The sequence below is a fragment of the Oncorhynchus mykiss genome, chromosome 15 (assembly GCF_013265735.2).
Source record: "Oncorhynchus mykiss isolate Arlee chromosome 15, USDA_OmykA_1.1, whole genome shotgun sequence".
Taxonomy (NCBI): domain Eukaryota; kingdom Metazoa; phylum Chordata; class Actinopteri; order Salmoniformes; family Salmonidae; genus Oncorhynchus; species Oncorhynchus mykiss.
This window is the reverse complement of record NC_048579.1, coordinates 44,804,106-44,828,183: the sequence shown is the minus strand read 5'-3', so window position 1 is coordinate 44,828,183 and position 24,078 is coordinate 44,804,106. Positions and strand designations below refer to the sequence as shown.

Sequence of the window (24,078 nt, the reverse complement as noted above, 5' to 3'; positions counted from 1 at the left end):
TACATGATCCTATGCACAAATTGATGTTAATTGCTTAATTAACTCAGGAACCACACCTGTGTGGAAGCACCTGCTTTGAATATACTTTGCATCCCTCATTTAAACAAAATGTTTCCTTTATTTAGGTAGTTACCTATATAAGTTTGCTGTGATGTACACAGTAGGAGGTAGGCGGCACCTTATTTGTGGAGGACGGGTTCGTGGTATTGACTAGAGCGGAATCAGTGGAATGTTATCAAATAATTCAAACACATGGTTTCCAGGTGTTCGATGTCATTCCAATAGCTCCGTTCCGGCCAATATTACGAACCATTCAACCCCTCAGCAGCCTCCACTGATATAATCTTTCATTTGGACAGATGTACATCTCTTATTTTCATCTTTGTATCTGTGCCATTATTACTGTGCTTTACTGTACTGTACTGCAGGATTTCCCAAACTGGGTCCTGGGGCCCCTCCTGGGTACATATTTTGGTGTTTGCCCTAGCACTACACAGCTGATTGAAATAATCAAAGCCTGATGATGAGTTGGTTATTTGAATCCGCTGAGTAATGAAAACTACATGTGCAACCAGGGGGGTCACCAGGACCGAGTTTGGGAAACCTTGCACTTCTGTACTGTGCTCTATTGTATCCTGCTCTACTGGTCTTTACTAGATTTTACTGCAGGGGTCAGCAACTAAATGTAACATTTATTTAACTAGTAGGTAAGTCAGATTTATTTTGGCACGCTAAAGTTTTTAGTAACGTTTTTTTATTTTTTTTGGGGGGGGGGGGTTTAGTTTTTGGTAAAAAAATTTAAAAAGACTAAAATCACCAGGAATTCAGCAAAAAAATTGGCTTATTTTAGGAAATCTGTTCCCAACTATTCCCACAAATAATACAAATTGACATATGTGATCGTGTATCAATGTAATCAAGATATCATTTTCAAATACAATTTATTTTGGGGCTTAGTTGTTGTCAATTTGCAGTGCACAAATTAGTAGAATTATTAGTTCCGGACCCTTGACAAGCCACGCAAATTATGTTACAAGTTTCAGATTCATACAATCAACGTTGAACATTTCACAGAGAACAATAGAGGTTTTATTTCTCTAAAGGAAATGTAAAGGTTTTGAAAATACATGTTGTAAAATAAACCTGTAATAGATACTATACTATATAGAATACTAGGCATGGTTCTCCCTTCACTGCAACTTTTCTTTCGATAGGGACACATTTCGTGAGGTGGTAAGAAATTCGGGTAAAGATTTCAAATATGCAATACAAACAAAGTGTGTGAGAAGTGTCTACCTGACATGCAGTATCAGTCAAAAGTATGGACACCTACTCATTCCAGGGTTTTTCTTCATTTGGACTATTTTCTACATTGTAAACAATAGTGAAGACATCAAAACTATGAAATAACACATATGGAATCATGTAGTAACCAAAAAAAGTGTTAAACAAATCAAAATATATTTTATATTTGAGATTCTTCAAAGTAGCCATCCTTTGCCTTGACGACAGCTATGCACACTCTTGTATGTATTAAGACATGTGTGCTGAAAGCTTGGGAAAAGCAGAATACAGATTTGCACCACTTCCGTAGAACGCCCCAAATAGGGAATAATGTAATCTTTGGGACACAGATTGACTCCTCAGGAAGAGACATACTGTACTATCCGGAGAGCTCTGCTTATGAATTAACATGTCAGTCTGTATATGCAGTGCATCATTAACGTGTGTGTGCGCACGTGTGAAGAGGGATCCTTAGAAAGACAATACGGGGCCGTGCCAGTGGGAGAGAGCGTGGCGGGGGTGAAAGAGAAACAGTGACTGAAAGAGAGGGAAAGAGAGAAGGAGAAAGTCCATGACAATGACATACAACTACTGTGTGTGTGTCTGTGATAGAGCGAGAGAAAGAGCTCATGCGTGTGTCTGTGTGTGTGTGTGTGAAGATAAGCCAGTATGGTTTAAAGAGAGTTAGCATGGACGAGACTCGAGAGACGTATTTGCTTGCGAGGAGGATACTGTTCAAGAGGTCAAGAGACCGAGATGATGAGATAAAGTGACGAAGATAAAGAGCAGGGGAGAGAAACTGTGTGTTAGTGAGAGGATTTACTCCGCCCAAAATCTGCTGGTGTGCGATAAGCCATTTTTTGTATAGAGGTCTATGAGAGAGTGTCGAATTACGCGAGGCTTATTTGATCGAATAGAAGTTCCGTAAGGTTTAGGCTGTTACAAATGTACTGACATACAGTGCATTCAGAAAGTATTCAGACCCCTTGACTTTTCCCAAAATAAATGACTTTACAGCCTTATTCTAAAATGGATTCAATTGTCCCCCCCCATCAATCTACACACAATACCCCATAATGACAAAACAACATTTGGGGGTTTAGGTTTAGAACATTTTGCAAATGTATTAAAAATAAAAAACTGAAATATGATACTTCCATAAGTATTCAGACCCTTTACTCTACTTTGTTGAATGACCTTTGGCAGTGATTACAGCCTCAAGTCTTCTTGGGTATGACGCTACAAGCTTGGCACACCAGTACTTGGGGAGTTTCTCCCATTCCACTCTGTAGATCCTCAAGCTCTGTCAGATTGGATGGGGAGCGTCGCCGCACAGCTATTTTCAGGTCTATCCAGAGATGTTCGATCGGGTTCAAATCCAGTTTCTGGCTGGGCCACTCAAGGATATTCAGAGTCACTCCTGTGTTGTCTTAGCTGTGTTCTTAGGGTCGTTGTCCTGATGGAAAGTGAACCTTCACCCCAATCTGAGGTCCTGAGCACTCTGGAGCAGGTTTTCATCAAGGATATCTCTGTACTTTGCTCCGTTCATCTTTCCCTCGATCCTGACTAGTCTCCCAGTCCCTGCCGCTGAAAAACATCCCCACAGCATGATGCTGCCACCTCCATACTTTACTGTAGGGATGGTGCCAGGTTTCCTCCAGACGTGACGCTTGGCATTCAGGCTAAAGAGTTCAATCTTGGTTTCATCAGACTAGAGAATCTTGTTTTGCATGGTCTGAGAGTTCTTTATGTGTCCTTTGGCAAACTCCAAGCGGGCTGTCATGTGCCATTCACTGAGGAGTGGCTTCCATCTGGCCACTCTAATATAAAAGCCTGATTGGTGGAGTGCTGCAGAGATGGATGTCCTTCTGGAAGGTTCTCCCAGCTCCACAGAGAAACTCTTGGTCACATCCCTGACCAAGGCCCATCTTGCTCAGTTTGGCCAGGCGGCCAGCTCTAAGAAGAGTCTTGGTGGAGGCCACTGTGTTCTTGGGGACCTTCAATGCTGCAGACATTTTTTGGTATCCTTCCCCAGAGCTGTGCCTCAACACAATCCTGTCTCGGAGCTCTACGGACAATTCCTTCGACCTCAAGGCTTGGTTTTTGCTCTGACATGCACTGTCAACTGCGGGACCTTATATAGACATGCGTGTGCCTTTCCAAATCATGTCCAATCAACATTTTTTAGCACAGGTGGACTCCGATCAAGTTGTAGAAACATCACAAGGATGATCAATGAAAACAGGATGCACCTGAGCTCAATATCGAGTCTCATAACGAAGGGTCTGAATACATGTGCAAACAAGGTATCTGTTTTTTATGTTTAATATAGTTGCAATGTTTTTTTTAAAACAAACTGTTTTCGCTTTGTGGGGTATTGTGCGTAGATTGATGAGACCTTTAAAACATTAAAAAACATTTTTATTTTAGAATAAGGGTGTAACGTAACAAAATGGGGAAAAAGTAAAGGGGTCTGAATACTTTCTGAATGCGCTGTAAGTGGATGCATGTGGCATTTTGGCAACTTTAAGAAAAATGTCTTAGTTGGGCCTGTTGTGTATCTGCCCTCTCATTGGCTAGAATGGTCCCACCTGATCTCGCCTGCCTTCAATCATTGACGACATGTATTTCAATCGTTAGTCAACTCGTTAGTCAAACAATCGTTTGTCAACATAATAGATGAACTTTAAGTGAGAGAAATCGGAGAGAAGAGAGTGTGTATAGGGAGAAGAAGAGGACGGACGTGACCAGAGAGAACTCAATTATAATTTCTCCAACTTTGAAGCTTTCATTTCAACACTTATTTCACAAGGTTGCACTTACGACGTTCATGTTGTAATTGTTTCAGCCTCACCATTTCTATGCTCTAGGGAATAGCTTCATCTCAACAAAACGGAACATATCCTTCCCTCCCTTTCCCTCGGACTCACCGGATCCCTCAGAGCGCCCGTCGCTCCCGATGAGGGGCACTGTGATGGCAGCGGTGGCCACCCCGTCCGTGGGCATGGTGGTGTAGACCAAGGGCAGAGACTGGACCACCACGGGGATGGTCTGCAGCTGGCCCATCTTACTGGGCATGTTGACCGACGGGATGGTGTGGATGACATGCAGGATCTGCTGACCGCCTGCCCCCTGGGTGGATGCTAGGATGGACCCGGGAGAGAGCATCTGGAGGAGGGAGGGATGGAGGAGAGCAGGGTGTTAAGGTGGGTATACAGGGGGGGGGAGCAGTACTGTCTGAAATGGCACCAGATTCCCTATATAGTGCAGTGTTTCCCAAACTGGGTAGTACATCATCAGTTCCTCTTGTCGTGTCAGTCATTACAGACCTCGGAGAGGTAGAACTTGTCAGAAATGTCCAGATCAACTTGCCCATGCCGGCAACTTTTTGTTGTAGGGTTTGAGTCACTCCATGTTGCGAATTACAGGGGAGCCAGGGGGCTCAGCCCCCCTAAATCCAACAAAAGTCAAACTTTGGTGGGGTCTCTAAATTGTATACCCATTTTAGGTATTCCAACTTCAGGCTACTAAAAAGGGCGATTTGTCAACAAGACGCATCAATTCATGTAGGCCTAATCAATAGAAATCACTGAATGTCATTCAGCACACTATGGTGTTTTATAACAGATGTCTATTTCCATGAATCAGATGGCACGAGTATACATGCAGTTTGGATGTTGGAATTATTTTGGAGTGTTTGACAATCAGATTAAAATATCATAACTGGTTGTGTTCATGCCACATTAAACGGTAATAATTGTGTAGAATAATGTGTAGAATTGTGGGAATTAAGCTTGAAACCAGCAAAATGTTCTCTCCACCAACAAGAGGGGTGTGAACAGTTTGTGTCATGAACAGTGCTTGTCCCCATAGAAACAGACATGGCACGTCCGGGGTGGGGTCCAATGCCTGAGTGAAAAAGTTTGGGAAACCCTGACAAAGTGCACTACTTTTGACCAGAAAGGGAAATAGGGTGCCATTTTAGACAGACATTGAGTCAACAGCTAAGCTGAGAAGAAAATAAAGAGCATGTCAGTATGAGGTAGGCCGTCGTTGTAAATTCGAATTTGTTCTTTAACTGACTTGCCGAGTAAAATAAAAAGGTTAAATAGAAAAATAAAAAACAATTGTTAAACTGAAAGACAGAGCCTGTCAAAATAAAAAACATTGTAAACTAAGTTACTACATAAGACACATTTTTGGCAGGCCCTAATTTGTGTGAGTGATTTCACTTTTCAGCCAACAGACACGACTACCCATCATTCCAAAAGAGGAGCTAGCTAACGAGCCGACTGGCTTAATAACTGGCGTGGTTACCATGGTGTCTAGAATGGTTACCGTAGGGATGTGGTTTGCCGACAGTGTGGGCGGCGCCACGGAGCTGGGGGCGGGGTTGGCTGTGGTGGACGGTGTAGAAACGGGCAGGGAGGGGCGTGGCTTGCCAAGTGACAGGTCGACAGGTTCTGTCTGGTCCTCTGAGGGGCGGGAGGAGTCGTCTTGTGTGTCTGTTGTGGTTGTGTCTATGGTCATGTCTGTGGCTGTGCAGAGGGGAGGGGGAGACTCAGGTTGGGTCTTCTCTGTCTTGATCTTCAGGTCTGTAGGCTGGGGAAACTCCTCACCCACTTCAGCCTGCTAGAGAGAGAGAGGGAAGAGGATATGAGAGAGAGGAGGAGAGGGAGGGGATGGGCGTGAGGGAGGGTTGGAGAGAAAGAGAGGAAAGAAAGAGAGGGTAGAGAGATATTAAGAAGAATGATTGACAGAGTCAAGGAGAAAGAAGTGAGATGAATAGTGAGAAAAAGGAAGAGAAAGAAGGAAAGAAGAGAGATGATCAGCACATGATTTTCCTCCACATACATACACACACACACACACACACACACACACACACACACACACACACACACACACACACACTGCTCTCCCTTGGCTCAGCTCAGCTGTACTCTCTGGCTGCACAAACAGAGCAGAGCAGAGCAAAGCTGGGTAGGGGAACAATGGCTGCTGTGTGGGGCCCTGGGAGCTGAGAGGGAGAGGTGGGGCTGGGAGGTGGAGAGCAGAGCAGCAGGCCTAAAGATGGCACGCTGCCAGGAGAGAGCTGCCCTGCCCTGCCTAGCCCCGGCCAAGCCCTGCACTGAGGCACAGAGTGCACCCAGCTACAGCATACAGAGCAGAGAGCACTAAGCATAGAGCAGAACACAACATCCCTATCCAGCCTGGAGCAGAGCATGACCCAGTGCTCAGGCATACGCCCAGCCCAGGGGGGCAGGCATGCACATACCTACACTCGCCCACGCTGACACAACCGCCACCATGCACACACGCACAAGAAAAGGCAGGGGTTTGTTAGTGACTGTACACAGACACTGAGCCTCAGTGCATGTGAGATGAATGATGGGTATGAGTTCATCATTACTGAAGTCATTTCAAGACAAACACACAATTCCTGCTTTTGGGTTGTCTGGTTCAGTATTCAGTGAGAGATGGCTATAGGGATGATGGGCTAAACCCACTACCCAAACTCTCCTAGCCTACATAACCACACTTAGAGAGTGGACACAGGTGGACCCAGAGAGGGAAGGAGGTCAGTCAGTGTACATAACATAGGAGGTTAGGATACATGTTGTTGGGAAAAGGAAAGAGAGAGAGAGAGAGAGAGAGAGAGAGAGAGAGAGAGAGAGAGAGAGAGAGAGAGAGAGAGAGAGAGAGAGAGAGAAAGGGTGGCAGAGTGAGAGAGAGCGAGGGTGGCAGAGTAAGAGTGAGAGAGAGCGTGGCAGAGTGAGAGAGCGAGGGTGGCAGAGTGAGAGAGAGCGAGGGAGGCAGATCGAGAGAGAGCGAGGGTGGCAAAGTGAGAGAGGCCGAAGGTGGCAGAGCGAGAGAGAGCGAGGGTGGCAGAGAGAGAGAGAGAGCGAGGGTGGCAGAGAGAGAGAGAGCGAGGGTGGCAGAGAGAGAGAGCGAGGGTGGCAGAGAGAGAGAGAGCGAGGGTGGCAGAGAGAGAGAGAGCGAGGGTGGCAGAGAGAGAGAGAGCGAGGGTGGCAGCGAGAGAGAGAGAGCGAGAGTGGCAGAGAGAGAGAGCGAGAGTGGCAGAGAGAGAGAGCGAGAGTGGCAGAGAGAGAGAGAGAGAGGGTGGCAGAGAGAGAGAGAGTGGCAGAGAGAGAGAGAGTGGCAGAGAGAGAGCGAGGGTGGCAGAGAGAGAAAGAGCGAGGGTGGCAAAGTGAGAGAGGCCGAAGGTGGCAGAGCGAGAGAGAGCGAGCGAGAGAGAAAAGGAGAGTGGGTGGGAAAGGCCTCTGGTTGTCATGGAAACTGGGAGGTATCAGCTGACAATTTTTTCCCCTCATTCTATCTTCACGCCTACCCACTCCCTTCCTCCCTCTCCTCCTCTCTCCCTCCCAGTCTCTGCTTCCACTCCCTTCCTCCCTCTCCTCCTCTTTCCCTCCCTGCCTCTGCTTCTACTCCGTTCCTCCCTCTCCTCCTCTTTCCCTCCCTGTCTCTGCTTCCACTCCCTTCCTCTTTTCCTCCCTGTCTCTGCTTCCACTCCCTTCCTCCCTCTCCTCCTCTTTCCCTCCCTGTCTCTGCTTCCACTCCCTTCCTCTTTTCCTCCCTGTCTCTGCTTCCACTCCCTTCCTCCCTCTCCTCCTCTTTCCCTCCCTGTCTCTGCTTCCACTCCCTTCCTCCCTCTCCTCCTCTTTCCCTCCCTGTCTCTGCTTCCACTCCCTTCCTCCCTCTCCTCCTCTTTCCCTCCCTGCCTCTGCTTCCACTCCCTTCCTCCCTCTCCTCCTCTTTCCCTCCCTGTCTCTGCTTCCACTCCCTTCCTCCCTTCCTCCCTCTCCTCCTCTTTCCCTCCCTGTCTCTGCTTCCACTCCCTTCCTCTTTTCCTCCCTGTCTCTGCTTCCACTCCCTTCCTCCCTCTCCTCCTCTTTCCCTCCCTGTCTCTGCTTCCACTCCCTTCCTCCCTCTCCTCCTCTTTCCCTCCCTGTCTCTGCTTCCACTCCCTTCCTCCCTCTCCTCCTCTTTCCCTCCCTGCCTCTGCTTCTACTCCCTTCCTCCCTCTTCTCCTCTTTCCCTCCCTGTCTCTGCTTCCACTCCCTTCCTCTTTTCCTCCCTGTCTCTGCTTCCACTCCCTTCCTCCCTCTCCTCCTCTTTCCCTCCCTGTCTCTGCTTCCACTCCCTGTCTCTGCTTCCACTCCCTTCCTCCCTCTCCTCCTCTTTCCCTCCCTGTCTCTGCTTTCACTCCCTTCCTCCCTCTCCTCCTATTTCCCTCCCCGTCTCTGCTTCCACTCCCTTCCTCCCTCTCCTCCTCTTTCCCTCCCTGCCTCTGCTTCCACTCCCTTTCTCCCTCTCCTCCTCTTTCCCTCCCTGTCTCTGCTTCCACTCCCTTCCTCTTTTCCTCCCTGTCTCTGCTTCCACTCCCTTCCTCCCTCTCCTCCTCTTTCCCTCCCCGTCTCTGCTTCCACTCCCTTCCTCCCTCTCCTCCTCTTTCCCTCCCTGCCTCTGCTTCTACTCCCTTCCTCCCTCTCCTCCTCTTTCCCTCCCTGTCTTTGCTTCCACTCCCTTCCTCCCTCTCCTCCTCTTTTCCTCCCTGTCTTTGCTTCCACTCCCTTCCTCTTTTCCTCCCTGTCCCTGCTTCCACTCCCTTCCTCCCTCTCCTCCTCTTTCCCTCCATGTCTCTGCTTCCACTCCCTTCCTCCCTCTCCTCCTCTTTCCCTCCCTGTCTCTGCTTCCACTCCCTTCCTCCCTCTCCTCCTCTTTCCCTCCCTGTCTCTGCTTCCACTCCCTTCCTCCCTCTCCTCCTTTTTCCCTCCCTCTCTGCTTTCACCGCATCCTCTCATGCTAGTCTGTTTGTCCCCCACACCTTCCCTCCAGATCACGTTCTCTCGCTTTCTTTCTAGCCATCTCTCTCCCATATCCTCTTCACAATGGTCTACATTTGGAAGGGCATTGAGACACATACATGTCATTCTCTCCTGGCTCAAAGTAGAAGAGAGATTGACTTCCTCACTACTTGGTTTGTAATCAGTGTTGACATGCTGAACGCACCGAGCTGTCTGTTTAAACTACTAGCACACAGCTCAAACACCCACCATACCACACAACACATGCCACCAGAGGTCTCTTCACAGTCCCCAAGTCCAGAACAGACTATGGGAGGTGCACAGTACTACATAGAGCCATGACTATATTGAACTCTATTCCACATCAGGTAACTGATGCAGCAGTAGAATCAGATTTAAACAGATACACACCTTATGGAACGGCAGGGACTGTGAAGTAACACAAACTTAGGCACAGACACATGTATACACACACACATGATAACATACGCACTATACACATGTACACATAGATTGTGTGTTGTAGATATGTGGTAGTGGAGTAGGGGCCAGAGGGCACACTTAGTGTGTTACGAATGTATTATAATGTAAAAATTGTACAACTGCCTTAATTTTGCCAGACCCCAGGAAGAGTCTGCTAATGGGTATCCATAATAAATACAAATACACAGACAATATTCTCAGCTAAAACATTTAAAACAATGCTCCTGAAAATCAGATAACAAATTACACCCTGTTCCTACTACACACTAACAAATGGCACCCTATTCCCTATTTCAGGGGCATTCAACATTTACCCTACGAGGTCCGAAGCCTGCTGGTTTTCTGTTAATTAATTAACCTGTTAATTAATTACACCCACCTGGTGTCTAAATAAGTGCCTGATTAGAAGGGAAGAATTTATCAAAACAGTGAAACTTGCTCCGAGGTCCAGAGTTGAGTTTTCAGGCCCTATATAGTGCATAAGGGCTCTGGTGTAAAGTAGTGCAGCATATAGGAAATAGGGTGCCATTTTGGACAAACCCAGTGACTGTATGAGCGGTGGAGAGCTCACCAACACTGAGAGACAAAGTTGGCCACATCACACACAGAAAGTGGTGTCAGAAGTTAGGCAACAATAGGTTATAACATCTAACTCAAGCAAACCACTGGGGTCACACTGGTTGAATAAACGTTGTTTCCACGTTATTTCTTTGAAATGACGTTGAAGAGACGTTGAACTGACGTCTGTGCCAGAGCGAAGGCTTGGTCTCAAAGAGAAGACAATGCCATGGAGATCCTGAGGCTGGAGTGTGGTTGCAACAGGCCTAGCGAATGGGAGAAGTACTGTAAGTACAAAGACATGGAGGGCAGCAATGAAGTGTTCTCTGCACCTACTTTTACTACTACACCACTGAACACTCAGAGATCCTGAGTATCTCTCTGTACTCTATACTGAGTGACTTTCTATCAGTCTCTAACCCTGTATTCTCTGTACTCTATACTGAGTGACTTTCTATCAGTCTCTAACCCTGTATTCTCTGTACTCTATACTGAGTGACTTTCTACCAGTCTCTAACCCTGTATTCTCTGTACTCTATACTGAGTGACTTTCTATCAGTCTCTAACCCTGTATTCTCTGTACTCTATACTGAGTGACTTTCTATCAGTCTAACCCTGTATTCTCTGTACTCTATACTGAGTGACTTTCTATCAGTCTCTAACCCTGTATTCTCTCTGTACTCTATTACTGAGTGACTTTCTATCAGTCTCTAACCCTGTATTCTCTCTGTACTCTATACTGAGTGACTTTCTATCAGTCTCTAACCCTGTATTCTCTCTGTACTCTATACTGAGTGACTTTCTATCAGTCTCTAACCCTGTATTCTCTCTGTACTCTATACGGAGTGACTTTCTATCAGTCTCTAACCCTGTATTCTCTGTACTCTATACTGAGTGACTTTCTATCAGTCTCTAACCCTGTATTCTCTCTTTATACTGAGTGACTTTCTATCAGTCTCTAACCCTGTATCCTCTGTACTCTATACTGAGTGACTTTCTATCAGTCTCTAACCCTGTATTCTCTCTGTACTCTATACTGAGTGACTTTCTATCAGTCTCTAACCCTGTATTCTCTCTGTACTCTATACTGAGTGACTTTCTATCAGTCTCTAACCCTGTATTCTCTCTGTACTCTATACTGAGTGACTTTCTATCAGTCTCTAACCCTGTATTCTCTCTGTACTCTATACTGAGTGACTTTCTATCAGTCTCTAACCCTGTATTCTCTCTGTACTCTATACTGAGTGACTTTCTATCAGTCTCTAACCCTGTATTCTCTGTACTCTATTACTGAGTGACTTTCTATCAGTCTCTAACCCTGTATTCTCTCTGTACTCTATTACTGAGTGACTTTCTATCAGTCTCTAACCCTGTATTCTCTCTGTACTCTATACTGAGTGACTTTCTATCAGTCTCTAACCCTGTATTCTCTGTACTCTATACTGAGTGACTTTCTATCAGTCTCTAACCCTGTATTCTCTGTACTCTATACTGAGTGACTTTCTATCAGTCTCTAACCCTGTATTCTCTCTTTATACTGAGTGACTTTCTATCAGTCTCTAACCCTGTATCCTCTGTACTCTATACTGAGTGACTTTCTATCAGTCTCTAACCCTGTATTCTCTCTGTACTCTATACTGAGTGACTTTCTATCAGTCTCTAACCCTGTATTCTCTCTGTACTCTATACTGAGTGACTTTCTATCAGTCTCTAACCCTGTATTCTCTGTACTCTATACTGAGTGACTTTCTATCAGTCTCTAACCCTGTATTCTCTCTGTACTCTATACTGAGTGACTTTCTATCAGTCTCTAACCCTGTATTCTCTCTGTACTCTATACTGAGTGACTTTCTATCAGTCTCTAACCCTGTATCCTCTGTACTCTATACTGAGTGACTTTCTATCAGTCTCTAACCCTGTATTCTCTCTGTACTCTATACTGAGTGACTTTCTATCAGTCTCTAACCCTGTATTCTCTCTGTACTCTATACTGAGTGACTTTCTATCAGTCTCTAACCCTGTATCCTCTGTACTCTATACTGAGTGACTTTCTATCAGTCTCTAACCCTGTATTCTCTCTGTACTCTATACTGAGTGACTTTCTATCAGTCTCTAACCCTGTATTCTCTGTACTCTATACTGAGTGACTTTCTATCAGTCTCTAACCCTGTATTCTCTCTTTATACTGAGTGACTTTCTATCAGTCTCTAACCCTGTATTCTCTGTACTCTATACTGAGTGACTTTCTATCAGTCTCTAACCCTGTATTCTCTCTGTACTCTATACTGAGTGACTTTCTATCAGTCTCTAACCCTGTATTCTCTCTGTACTCTATACTGAGTGACTTTCTATCAGTCTCTAACCCTGTATTCTCTCTGTACTTTTTACTGAGTGACTTTCTATCAGTCTCTAACCCTGTATTCTCTGTACTCTATACTGAGTGACTTTCTATCAGTCTCTAACCCTGTATTCTCTGTACTCTATACTGAGTGATTTTCTATCAGTCTCTAACCCTGTATTCTCTCTTTATACAGAGTGACTTTCTATCAGTCTCTAACCCTGTATTCTCTGTACTCTATACTGAGAGACTTTCTATCAGTCTCTAACCCTGTATTCTCTCTTTATACAGAGTGACTTTATATCAGTCTCTAACCCTGTATTCTCTCTGTACTCTATACTGAGTGACTTCCTACCAGTCTCTAACCCTGTATTCTCTGTACTCTATACTGAGTGACTTTCTACCGGTCTCTAACCCTGTATTCTCTGTACTCTATACTGAGTGACTTTCTATCAGTCTCTAACCCTGTATTCTATCTGTACTCTATACTGAGTGACTTTCTATCAGTCTCTAACCCTGTATTCTCTCTTTATACTGAGTGACTTTCTATCAGTCTTTAACCCTGTATTGTCTGTACTCTATACTGAGTGACTTTCTATCAGTCTCTAACCCTGTATCCTCTCTGTACTCTATACTGAGTGACTTTCTATCAGTCTCTAACCCTGTATTCTCTCTGTACTCTATACTGAGTGACTTTCTATCAGTCTCTAACCCTGTATTCTCTGTACTCTATACTGAGTGACTTTCTATCAGTCTCTAACCCTGTATCCTCTGTACTCTATACTGAGTGACTTTCTATCAGTCTCTAACCCTGTATTCCATCTGTACTCTATACTGAGTGATTTTCTATCAGTCTCTTACCCTGTATTCTCTGTACTCTATACTGAGTGACTTTCTATCAGTCTCTAACCCTGTATCCTCTGTACTCTATACTGAGTGACTTTCTATCAGTCTCTAACCCTGTATCCTCTCTGTACTCTATACTGAGTGACTTTCTATCAGTCTCTAACCCTGTATCCTCTCTGTACTCTATACTGAGTGACTTTCTATCAGTCTCTAACCCTGTATTCTCTCTGTACTCTATACTGAGTGATTTTCTATCAGTCTCTAACCCTGTATTCTCTGTACTCTATACTGAGTGACTTTCTATCAGTCTCTAACCCTGTATTCTCTCTGTACTCTATACTGAGTGACTTTCTACCAGTCTCTAACCCTGTATTCTCTCAGCAATGACTAACAGCTTGACCTCCATCATCAGCCTCTGCCTCTATATCCTTGTACTTTGAGCTAAGTATCTATCCTTTCCCTGCAGCCTCCATCTCTCTCCCTGTACGGTCTCTGAGTGATCCACCTCCTTCTCTATCCTCGTAGGCTGCCCTCCCAGCACTACTTTATATATAGACCTCTATCTAGCTCTGTGCACTTCTATAAAAGCTAAGCCTCCAGCCCCGCACCGCAGCCCCCACTATCACCACAGAGAGATAAAGGGAGGAGAGAAAGAGATTGAGAGAACGATAGAATGAGAGAGCTGGAGATGAGACTTACAGGATGAAGAGAGAGAGAGAAAATGTATGGGCCCATTAACAACGTGATTGGGTAAAGACGATGGCGACACATTAAATGAAGGAAGTAACAGAGAACAATATTGGTGGCAGAACTGTGTCAGACCCCCTGGAAGGTTGGCAAGAGACGAGAGGGGTATTTACTCTGACTTTTAATTCAACAACTCTGCCATATAAATGGGTCACCAGATGCAGAGTAGTTGATGCCATTTAAACGTGAATGGCTTGCTATGCACGGGTGTATGTCTTGTGATGTGCTATGCATGCCAGGAATAGCCTGTATTGTTGCCAGACACATTTCCCTATGGTACAATACAGTATTCATTCATGCTACTGCACTGCAATGCTGGTGTTGATATTGCATTGTAAGGTTATTGCAATGGAGTGCTGAGAGGGAACCTATAGCTCTGGCAGTCAACTCAGTTGAACCCCAATAGGCTCTGACTAAGTCACTAAGTTATTCTAAAGGAGGAAATCAATAGGTCACAAGGTGAGAGAAACAATGCTTTGTCTGTGTGTGTGTGTGTGTGAGAGAGTGTGAGTGTGAGTGTGAAAGAGAGAGAGAGCGAGAGAGAGTAGAGAAGGAGGCATGAGAGTAGAGAAAAGGAGGCATGAGGACAGAGAGAAATGCAGGAGGAGAGAGAGAGAGTAGATTAAAGGAGGCAGGGGGAGAGAGAGAGAGAGAGAGAGAGAGAGTAGAGAAAATAAAAGGAGGCAGACAGAGAGTGCAAGTGCAAATGGTACCTCTCCCAATTTCAGTGACCCTCTCTTTCTCCCTTCCTACCCCTCACTCTCTCCAGGCTTATCGGTCGGTCTCCAGTCAATAGCTCTCTGCCGTGGCCCTGAAGGTCATGCCTAAAGTCTGAGGTGAATCTTAATAGAGCCAACAGCTCAAAGGGTTAATGGATTTCTACTCACAGCCAGATAGAGAGAAGAGAGGAGAGAGAGAAATAGATACTAGAGTACAGTCATACGCCCTGGTTAAGGTCCATATGATGATGGAGTCAACAATGTTGTGTTCCAGCTATAGTACTACCTAGACAACTAGATAGCAGTGGTGAGAGAGAGAGAAAGAGTAAAACTACTTTGAAATAGTACTTAAGGAGTTTTTGGAGAACCTATACTTCACTTTACTATTTATATTTTTCACAACTTTTACACTACTACATTCCTAAAGAAAATATGTACTTTGAAATTTTTACATTTTCTCTGAAACCCAAAATTTGTTACATTTGGAAAGCTCAGGCAGGACAGTAATATGAGCCAATTCACTCACCTATCAATATAATGCGTTATCAACTTTACTGTCTCCGATCTGGCGAACTCACTAAACACAAATACTGTGTTGGAGAATGGCCTTGCCTGTCCGTAAATTAAAAGTACAAGAAATCTGAGCCAGACGGTTTGCTTAATATAAGGTATTTGATGTATAGCATTTACTTTTTACTTAAGTAAGAACATGTTTTACTTTTTCCACCACTGTAATTAAGTACATTTTAAACCAGATAATTTTAGACATTCACTAAAAGTAGTTTCTAACTGGGTGAATTTACTTGAGGTATTTTCTATTAAAAGGCATCTTTACTTTTACTCAAGTATGACAGCTTTGCACACTCTTGGCATTCTCTCAACCAGCTTCACCTGGAATGCTTTTCCAACCGTCTTGAAGGAGTTCCCACATATGCTGAACACTTGTTGGCTGTTTTTTCTTCACTCTGCGGTCCAACTCATCCCAAACCATCTCGATTGGGTTGAGGTCGGATGATTATGGAAGCCAGGTCATCTGATGCAGCACTCCATCACTCTCCTTCTTGGTCAAATAGCCCTTACACAGCCTAGAGGTGTGTTGAGTCATTGTCCTGTTGAAAAACAAATGATAGTCCCACTAAGAACAAACCAGATGGGATGGCGTATCACTGCAGAATGCTGTGGTAGCCATGCTGGTTAAGTTAAGTGTGCCTTGAATTCTAAATAAATCACAGACAGTGTCACCAGCAAAGCACCACAACATCACACCTCCTCCTCCATGCTTCACGGTGGGAAATACACATGCGAAGGTCATCCGTTCACCTACTCTGCGTCTCACAAAGACACAGCAGTTGAAACCAAAAATCGTAAATTTGGACTCATCAGACCAAAAGACAGATTTCCACCGGTCTAATGTCCATTGCTCGTGTTTCTTGGCCCAAGCAAGTCTCTTCTTATTATTGGTGTCCTTTAGTAGTGGTTTCTTTGCAGCAATTTGGCCATGAAGGCCTGATTCACGCAGTCTCCCTTGAACAGTTGATGTCGAGATGTGTCTGTTACTTGAACTCCGTGAAGCATTTATTTGGGCTGCAATTTCTGAGGCTGGCAACTCTAATGAGCTTATATTCTGCATCTGAGGTAATTCTAGGTCTTCCTTTCCTGTGGTGGTCCTCATGAGAGCCAGTTTCATCATAGCGCTTGATAGGTTTTGCGACTGTACTTGAAGAAACTTTCAAATACTCCTTCCCGATTGGCTGACCTTAATGTCTTAAAGTAATGATGGACTGTCGTTTCACTTTGCTTCTTTGAGCTGTTCTTGCCATAATATGGACTTAGGGCTGACTTCTGTATACCACACCTACCATGTCAAACTGATTGGCTCAAATGCATAAAGGAAAGAAATTCCACAAATTATCTTTTAACAAGGCACATCTGTTAATTGAAATGCATTCCAGGTGACTACATCACGAAGCTGGTTGACAGACTGCCAAGAGGGTGCAAAGCTGTCATCAAGGCAAAGGGTGGCTACTTTGAAGAATGTCAAATATAAAATATATTTGAATATGTTTAACACTTTTTTGGTTACTACATGAGTCCATATGTGCTATTTCATAGTTTTGATGTCTTCACTATTATTTTACAATGTAGAAAATAGTTCAAATAAAGAAAAACCCTGGAATGAGTAGGTGTGTCCAAACTTTTAACTGGTACTATATGTTAGGGCTGACCACATTTAGTCAACTGGTCAATTGTTTGGTCGATGGGCTGTTGGTCGACTGATCATTTTTTTAGTCGAGCAGTTGCAAAAAAACGAAATGGTTATGGGACATTTTGATTGATGCATTTCTCAGTGGACTAATCCTTTGCGGAGGCCACGCACACCAGTACCACCACATTCACCGTTAATTGACAGAATGTCTAATCTTCATTGTTTGTATTGTTACTGTCATTTCTGTTAATGCTTTCAATATATTATTACTATTACATTATTTTACAGTTCTCATTGTCAGAGTGGAACACTCTGACAAGGACGAGCACCTGATTATGCACAGAAGTATACACAGTCGAAGTCGGAAGTTTACATACACTTAGGTTGGAGTCATTAAAACTCATTTTTCAACCACTCCACAAATGTCTTGTTAACAAACTATAGTTTTGGCAAGTCGGTTAGGACATCTACTTTGTGCACGACACAAGTAATTTTTCCAACAATTGTTTACAGACAGATTATTTCACTTATAATTAACTTTATCACAATTCCAGTGGGTCAGAAGTTTACATACACTAAGTTGAATGTGCCTTTAAACAGCTTGGAAAATTTCAGAAAATGATGTCATGGCTTTAGAAGCCTCTGACAGGCTAATTGACATGTTTTGAGTCAATTGGAGGTGTACCTGTGGAAGTATTTCAAGGCCTACCTTCAAACTCAGTGCCCCTTTGCTTGACACAATTGGACAAATCAGCCAAGACCTCAGGAAAAAATTGTAGACCTCCACAAGTCTGGTTCATCCTTGGGAGCAACTTCCAAATGCCTGAAGGTACCACGTTCACCTGTACAAACAATAGTACGCAAGTTTAAACACCATGGGACCACGCAGTCATCATACCACTCGGGAAGGAGACGCGTTCTGTCTCCTAGAGATGAACGTACTTGGGTGCGAAAAGGGAAAATCAATCCCAGAACAACAGCAAAGGACCTTGTGAAGATGCTGGAGGAAACAGGTACAAAAGTATCTTTATCCACAGTCAAACGAGTCCTATATCGACATAACCTGAAAGGCCACTCAGCAAGGAAGAAAGCACTGCTCCAAAACCGGCATAAAAAAGCCAGACTATGGTTTGCAACTGCACATGAGGACAAAGATTGTACTTTTTGGAGAAATGTCTTCTGGTGAAACAAAAATATAACTGTTTGGCCATAATGACCATCGTTATGTTTGGAGGAAAAAGGGGGAGGCTTGCAAGCCGAAAAACACCATCCCAACCGCGAAGCACGGGGGTGGCAGCATCATGTTGTGTGGATGCTTTGCTGCAGGAGGGACTGGTGCATTTCACAAAATAGATGGTGTCAAGAGGTAAGAAAATTATGTGGATATATTGAAACATCATCTCAAGACATCAGTCAGGAAGTTAAAGCCTTCCAAATGGACAATGACCCCAAGCATACTTCCAAAGTTGTGGCAAAATGGCTTAAGGACAACAAAGTAACGGTATTGGAGTGGCCATCATAAAGCCCTGACCTCAATCCTATGGAAAGTTTGTGGGTAGAACTGAAAAAGCGTGTGCGAGCAAGGAGGCCTACAAACCTGACTCAGTTACCCCAGCTCTGTCAGGAGGAACGGGGCAAAATTCACCCAACTTATTGTGGGAAGCTTGTGGAAGGCTACCCGAAACATTTGACCCAAGTTATACATTCTAAAGGCAATTCTACCAAATACTAATTGAGTGTATGTAAACTTCTGACCCACTGGAAATGTGATGAAAGAAATGAAAGCTGGTATAAATCATTCTCTCCACTTTTATTCTGACATTTCACATTCTTAAAATAAACTGAGTTTTAATGTATTTGGCTAAGGTGTGTGTAAACTTCCGCCTTCAACTGTAGGCTAATGGGCTACCTAGCCTGCGTGCAAATGTAGGCATATAAATGTGCCCATTTGGGAATCTGATAGTACTTCTGATTGTCTTAACTAACCGCCACAAATGTCGAGCTTCTCAAAGTAATTTTTTCTTCACCTCAAAATGCAAGTAAACACAGTCTGTTTTTACATACATTGACATTCTCAATCTTTCCTCAATGTGGCCTATTTGAAAAATATGTCCAGCTCTCTCCCTTTCCATAACCACACTGCGAGAAAGGGAAAAAATGGTCATGCTCTGACCTGGTGGAAAATAGGACTTCCTGATTACTTCTTATGCATTGTGCAAATAGCCTACAGCCGTCTGTCCGGAGATCACTGGCGCACGAAACTCTGAGTGTCCAAAATATTTGATACAACGTTTGTCAGCACCAACCTCAGGCTAGACCAAGCTGATAGTTGGCAGAGAGTCCATGCATAGCAAATGTGATTTATTTTGATCAGGATTTATATCTACCTGCAGGCTGCAATGTTTTTATTTGTTGCCTTTACGTAGGCTATTTTTACATAGTTGGCTATGACAATAGAAATTTGTATCATTTCCACATACTTTTTCATTTATTAATCAAGACAACGATTTTGAGATGAAAAGACTATTATAAAAGAAACGAAAATGTGCATATGAAAATCATAACTGGCACACAGATCTGTAGAAATGGTCAGATAAATTGGCACTCCAAATGGAAAAGATTGCTGACCCCTGGTGTAGCCTATTACTGCCAAAATCGGGAGTGTAATGACAGAATTTATGAAGGCCAGCAGCCTTGGTTCGGCAACAGCTTTTTTTCTTCTCGTTAGGCTCCTTCGAGTCATTTGTGTATCTTAATAATTATATCACAGTGTGCTTAAAGCGTCAAACAAGCTCAGTAGCCTACATATATAGTTGATTTTACTCAAGCACATGGTGTGCAATGATATGCATGACTGGGAACACAGATATGCATCTGTTGGTCACAGATACTTTACCTTAAAAAAAAGGTAGGAGCGTGGATCAGAAAACCAGTCGGTATCTGGTGTGACCACCATTTGCCTCAAGCAGCACGACACATCTCCTTCGCATAGAGTTGATAGAGTTGATCAGGCTGTTGATTGTGGCCAGTGGAATGTTGTCCCACTCCTCGTCAATGGCTGGACATTTTCAGCTTTGGGAATTGTGTACAGATCCTTGCGATAAAGGGGCCCTACATTATCATGGATGAATGGCACTACAATGGGCCTCAGGATCTCGTCACAGTATCTCTGTGCATACAAATTGCCATTGATAAAATGCAATTGTCTTCACTGTCCGTAGTTTATGCCTGCCCATACCATAACCACACCGCCAACATGGGGCACTTTGTTCACAATGTTGACATCAGCAAATCGCTCGCCCACACAACACCATACACATGGTCTGAGGTTGTGTGGACGTACTGCCAAATTATCTAAAACGATGTTGGAGGCAGCTTATGGAAGGGAAATTAACATTCAAATCTCTGGCAACAGCTCTGGTGGATATTCCCATGCCAATTGCAAACTGTGACAAAACTGCACATTCTACAGTGGCCTTTAATTGTTCTCAGCACAAGGTGCACCTGTGTAATGATCATGTTGTTTAATCAGCTTCTTGATATTCCACACCTGTCAGGTGGATGGAATATCTTGGCAAATAACAAATTCTCACTAACAGACGCAAACAAGTTTGTGCAAAACATTTTTGAGAAATACGTTTTTTTTATGGAACATTTCTGGGATCTTTTATGTCAGCTCATGAAACATGGGACCAACACTTTGCATGTTGCATTTATATTTTTGATCAGTATTGAACACCTGTTAGGCAACTGTATAAAACACATGGTCAACCCTCAGTCTCGAGAAATACTGGGTGTGCAGGCTTTTCATCAAGCCCTGCTCAAACACATCAGACATAGTTTTATCAAGGTCCGGTTGAGCAGCTCATTTCTAAAAATGTATTTTTAGAGGGGGACTGGAATAAAGGCCTGCTATCCATTAGCTCTCCTGGAGGATGGTGGACCACCCTTGATGTAAAACATTGCGACATCACAACCAAATACGTTTTATGCCTTTTGAAATAATTATCTCACTCAATATCTCAAAGATCAAATGGCTATGGTAGGCTACAAGTCATTTTATTCAGCTGAAGCATGCCCACACATTTTCAGGAAATGTACCTTTTCTAGGTTAGTCATGTTTATCTTAGCTTAGATGTATTTACTTTGCAGGCTGACGAGTATGTAGAGTTGCAATGTCCAAATCAACTGGAAGTACTATCTACAAAACACGTTGTGAAGCAACACCATCCAAAGGGAAGGCTACATCTAAAATCAATGTTCATGATTTAAAATGTATTATTTTGATTCACATGATTAGATTCACCGCGATTGAACCGAATCCCAACTAATACAATGGAGAAGTGAATCATTTGTTTTTGTCAAAAATAACAGTTTAAATGAATCGTTGAAAAAAGTAATTTGCGAGTGTCGGTGGAAGATATTTTGGGGCATGACGAAAACATGAATACAAGCTAATAACAGCTGAACAGTTAACTAGAGAGTACAATATATGATTTTAATTGTCTACCTAGTTCATCTGTTCTCCATCATATTTTATAGGCCATGCCTACCAGCTGCTGTGATGTCTCTCTCCTTGAGCAATGGTCCACTCACCTCGCAAACATGCAGCTGATGCACACAAACACAGATGTGCTAGTGTCATTCCCATCCTGGCTGATATGTTGATTTTTGTTTAATTTGTAAAATATTTGAAAATTGTGCCTAAATAAATTACATTAGCAGAAATAATTCGAATGATTTCCATGACTTTTCTAAAACTTTTCCACAATTTTCATGACCGTACATACCTTGCATAAATGAGTACTATTTTAACAATAATGTTAAATAATACAACATTGGATGTCAAGCCAGTTATATTATATGACTGTAGCCTCCGAATAGTTGATGATAATTATGTTTGTGTTGCTATAGAATCTTCTACCTAGCTAACGTTGGCTGCTATGAGTTAGCTAGCTAGCTTTGGCTGCTATGAGAAAGCTAGTTAACGTTGGCTGCTATGAGTTAGCTAGCTAGCTTTGGCTGATATGAGTTAGCTAGCTAGCTTTGGCTGATATGAGTTAGGTAGCTAGCTTTGGCTGATATGAGTTAACTAGCTAGCTTTGGCTGATATGAGTTAACTAGCTAGCTTTGGCTGATATGAGTTAGCTAGCTAGCTTTGGCTGATATGAGTTAGCTAGCTAGCTTTGGCTGCTATGAGTAATCTAGCTAGCTTTGGCCGCTATGTGAAAGCTAGCTAACGGTGGCTGCTATGAGTAAGCTAGTAAGCTAACTTTGGCTGCTATGTGAAAACTAGCTAACGTTGGCTGCTATGAGTAAGCTAGCTAACGTTGGCTGCTATGAGTAAGCTAGCTAGCTTTGGCTGCTATGAGTTAGCTAGCTAACGTTGGCTGCTATGAGTTAGCTAGCTAACGTTGGCTGCTATGAGTTAGCTAGCTAACGTTGGCTGCTATGTATAAGCTATCTAACGTTGGCTGCTATGTGTAAGCTAGCTAACGTTGGCTGCTATGTGTAAGCTAGCTAACGTTGGCTGCTATGAGTAAGCTAACTAACGTTGGCTGCTATGTGAAGGCTAGCTTGAGTTGCTAGGAAAGAGGAAAGTAACTAAACAAAATGTTTGTTTTTTTATCACCTGAAACAATATGTTTGTCCTGTCTTGAATAAAAAGGTAATATTTTGCAATCTCCAAAAATTAATGCGATCTCTGACAAGAGACCGTCTCTCCATCTTGCGTTACAAACACTACACTTGTGCAACCAGTTCACACACACACAAGCTCTGCTACCTGGCCTGAGCCCAAAGGGCCCGTTTTTTCATCAATAACTAGGGTATGGGTAGGACTCGGCTATCACTAATTTGATCATTAACATTTTGAAGCAAAGACATTTGCTTGTGATCTGCTGCGTAGTATATATCATGGTATCAGAAGTGCTTCAACCTCGTCAAAAACATGATCAGAATATTATCAGAGTCCACAGCAGAGATTCTTTCCCAAAAATAATAATGTTCCTTGAGTTTTGTCAGACTTTAGAGTGAAGAAAGCAGAGGCGTTGCTATGGATGTTCACACAAGCAGAGCCATGCACAGAGCGCATGCTGCGCAGGGAGCGAAAGACAGACAAGCAGCTAATGGATACTACAGGAGGAAGTAATTTCAGATTTTGGGTTTGCCTTAAATTTGGCAGAAGCAAATTGGGTAGGGCCTGAATGTCTCGGACATGGGTAGGGCTTAAAATTCATTCCTGTGCAGGGCTTTAACACACACACACAACCTGTGCTTTAAAGCAGGGTGGAGCCCACAGTTGATTGTAGTTACAACAGTTGAAAACACAGAATCTAAGTGCATGGCACGAACACACACAATAAAGAGCCGTCAGTCAAACCCAAACAACAAACACATCAATGTAAAGTCTTGAAGATTACCGATTATTACAAACAATAACACAACACAACTTGACACAAGCACACACACCCCAAAGTGGAGTTACTGTCTCTGAGTCAGGAGAACTAACTCGCCCTGGACAACAACACCATGACTGACTGTGGGTGAACAGGGAACTGCATCCTAGCGATACTACAGTAATCTGTGTGTGTGTTAGACAAACGTTTAAATCCTTAAATGTTAAAACTCAAGGAAAATCACAATGCAATTATAAAAAAACTACCACTAAGTCCCGATCATCAGGGATTTTCTTTTTCAGAAAAGGAAATTGGTGGGCAGGCTTTTGTTAATAATGAAACAAACTAGGCCCCTAGATTAATTCTTACGAATACGCAATTTGCCAATTTGCCCCTAGGTTTAGGGGGGTTTTAACCTATTCTAAATGCCACTCCCGAGTGGCGCAGCGGTCTAAGGCACTGCATCTCAGTGCTATAGGGGTCACTACAGACCCTGGTTGGATTCCAGGCCGTGATTGGGAGCACAAATGGCCCAGCATCGTCCGGGTGAGGTTTTGGCCGGAGTAGGCCGTCATTGTAAATAAGAATTTATTCTTAACTGACTTGCTTAGTTAAATAAAAATACCATTAAAACAATTTTGCAGTTAGCTAAAAATCCTAAAAGAGCAGA

At 43.5% G+C, this 24,078-nt stretch overlaps 1 protein-coding gene across 6 annotated transcripts in view; it reads right to left on the bottom strand.

Annotated features, from left to right (window-relative positions):
* The window catches only part of LOC110490127 (Krueppel-like factor 8), a 112,755-nt gene that overhangs the window by 20,331 nt on the left and 68,346 nt on the right, over positions 1 to 24,078 (bottom strand). For 3 of the 6 annotated variants that reach the window (XM_036944432.1, XM_036944427.1, XM_036944431.1), the window contains exons 3-4: positions 5,602 to 5,916; positions 4,215 to 4,452 (exon numbers count right to left, since the gene is read on the bottom strand). In XM_036944432.1, coding sequence (XP_036800327.1) covers positions 4,215 to 4,452; positions 5,602 to 5,916 — 553 coding nt within the window. The remainder of the gene's footprint in view (positions 1 to 4,214; positions 4,453 to 5,601; positions 5,917 to 24,078) is intronic. The other 3 variants (XM_036944428.1, XM_036944429.1, XM_036944430.1) reach the window with 3 other exon arrangements.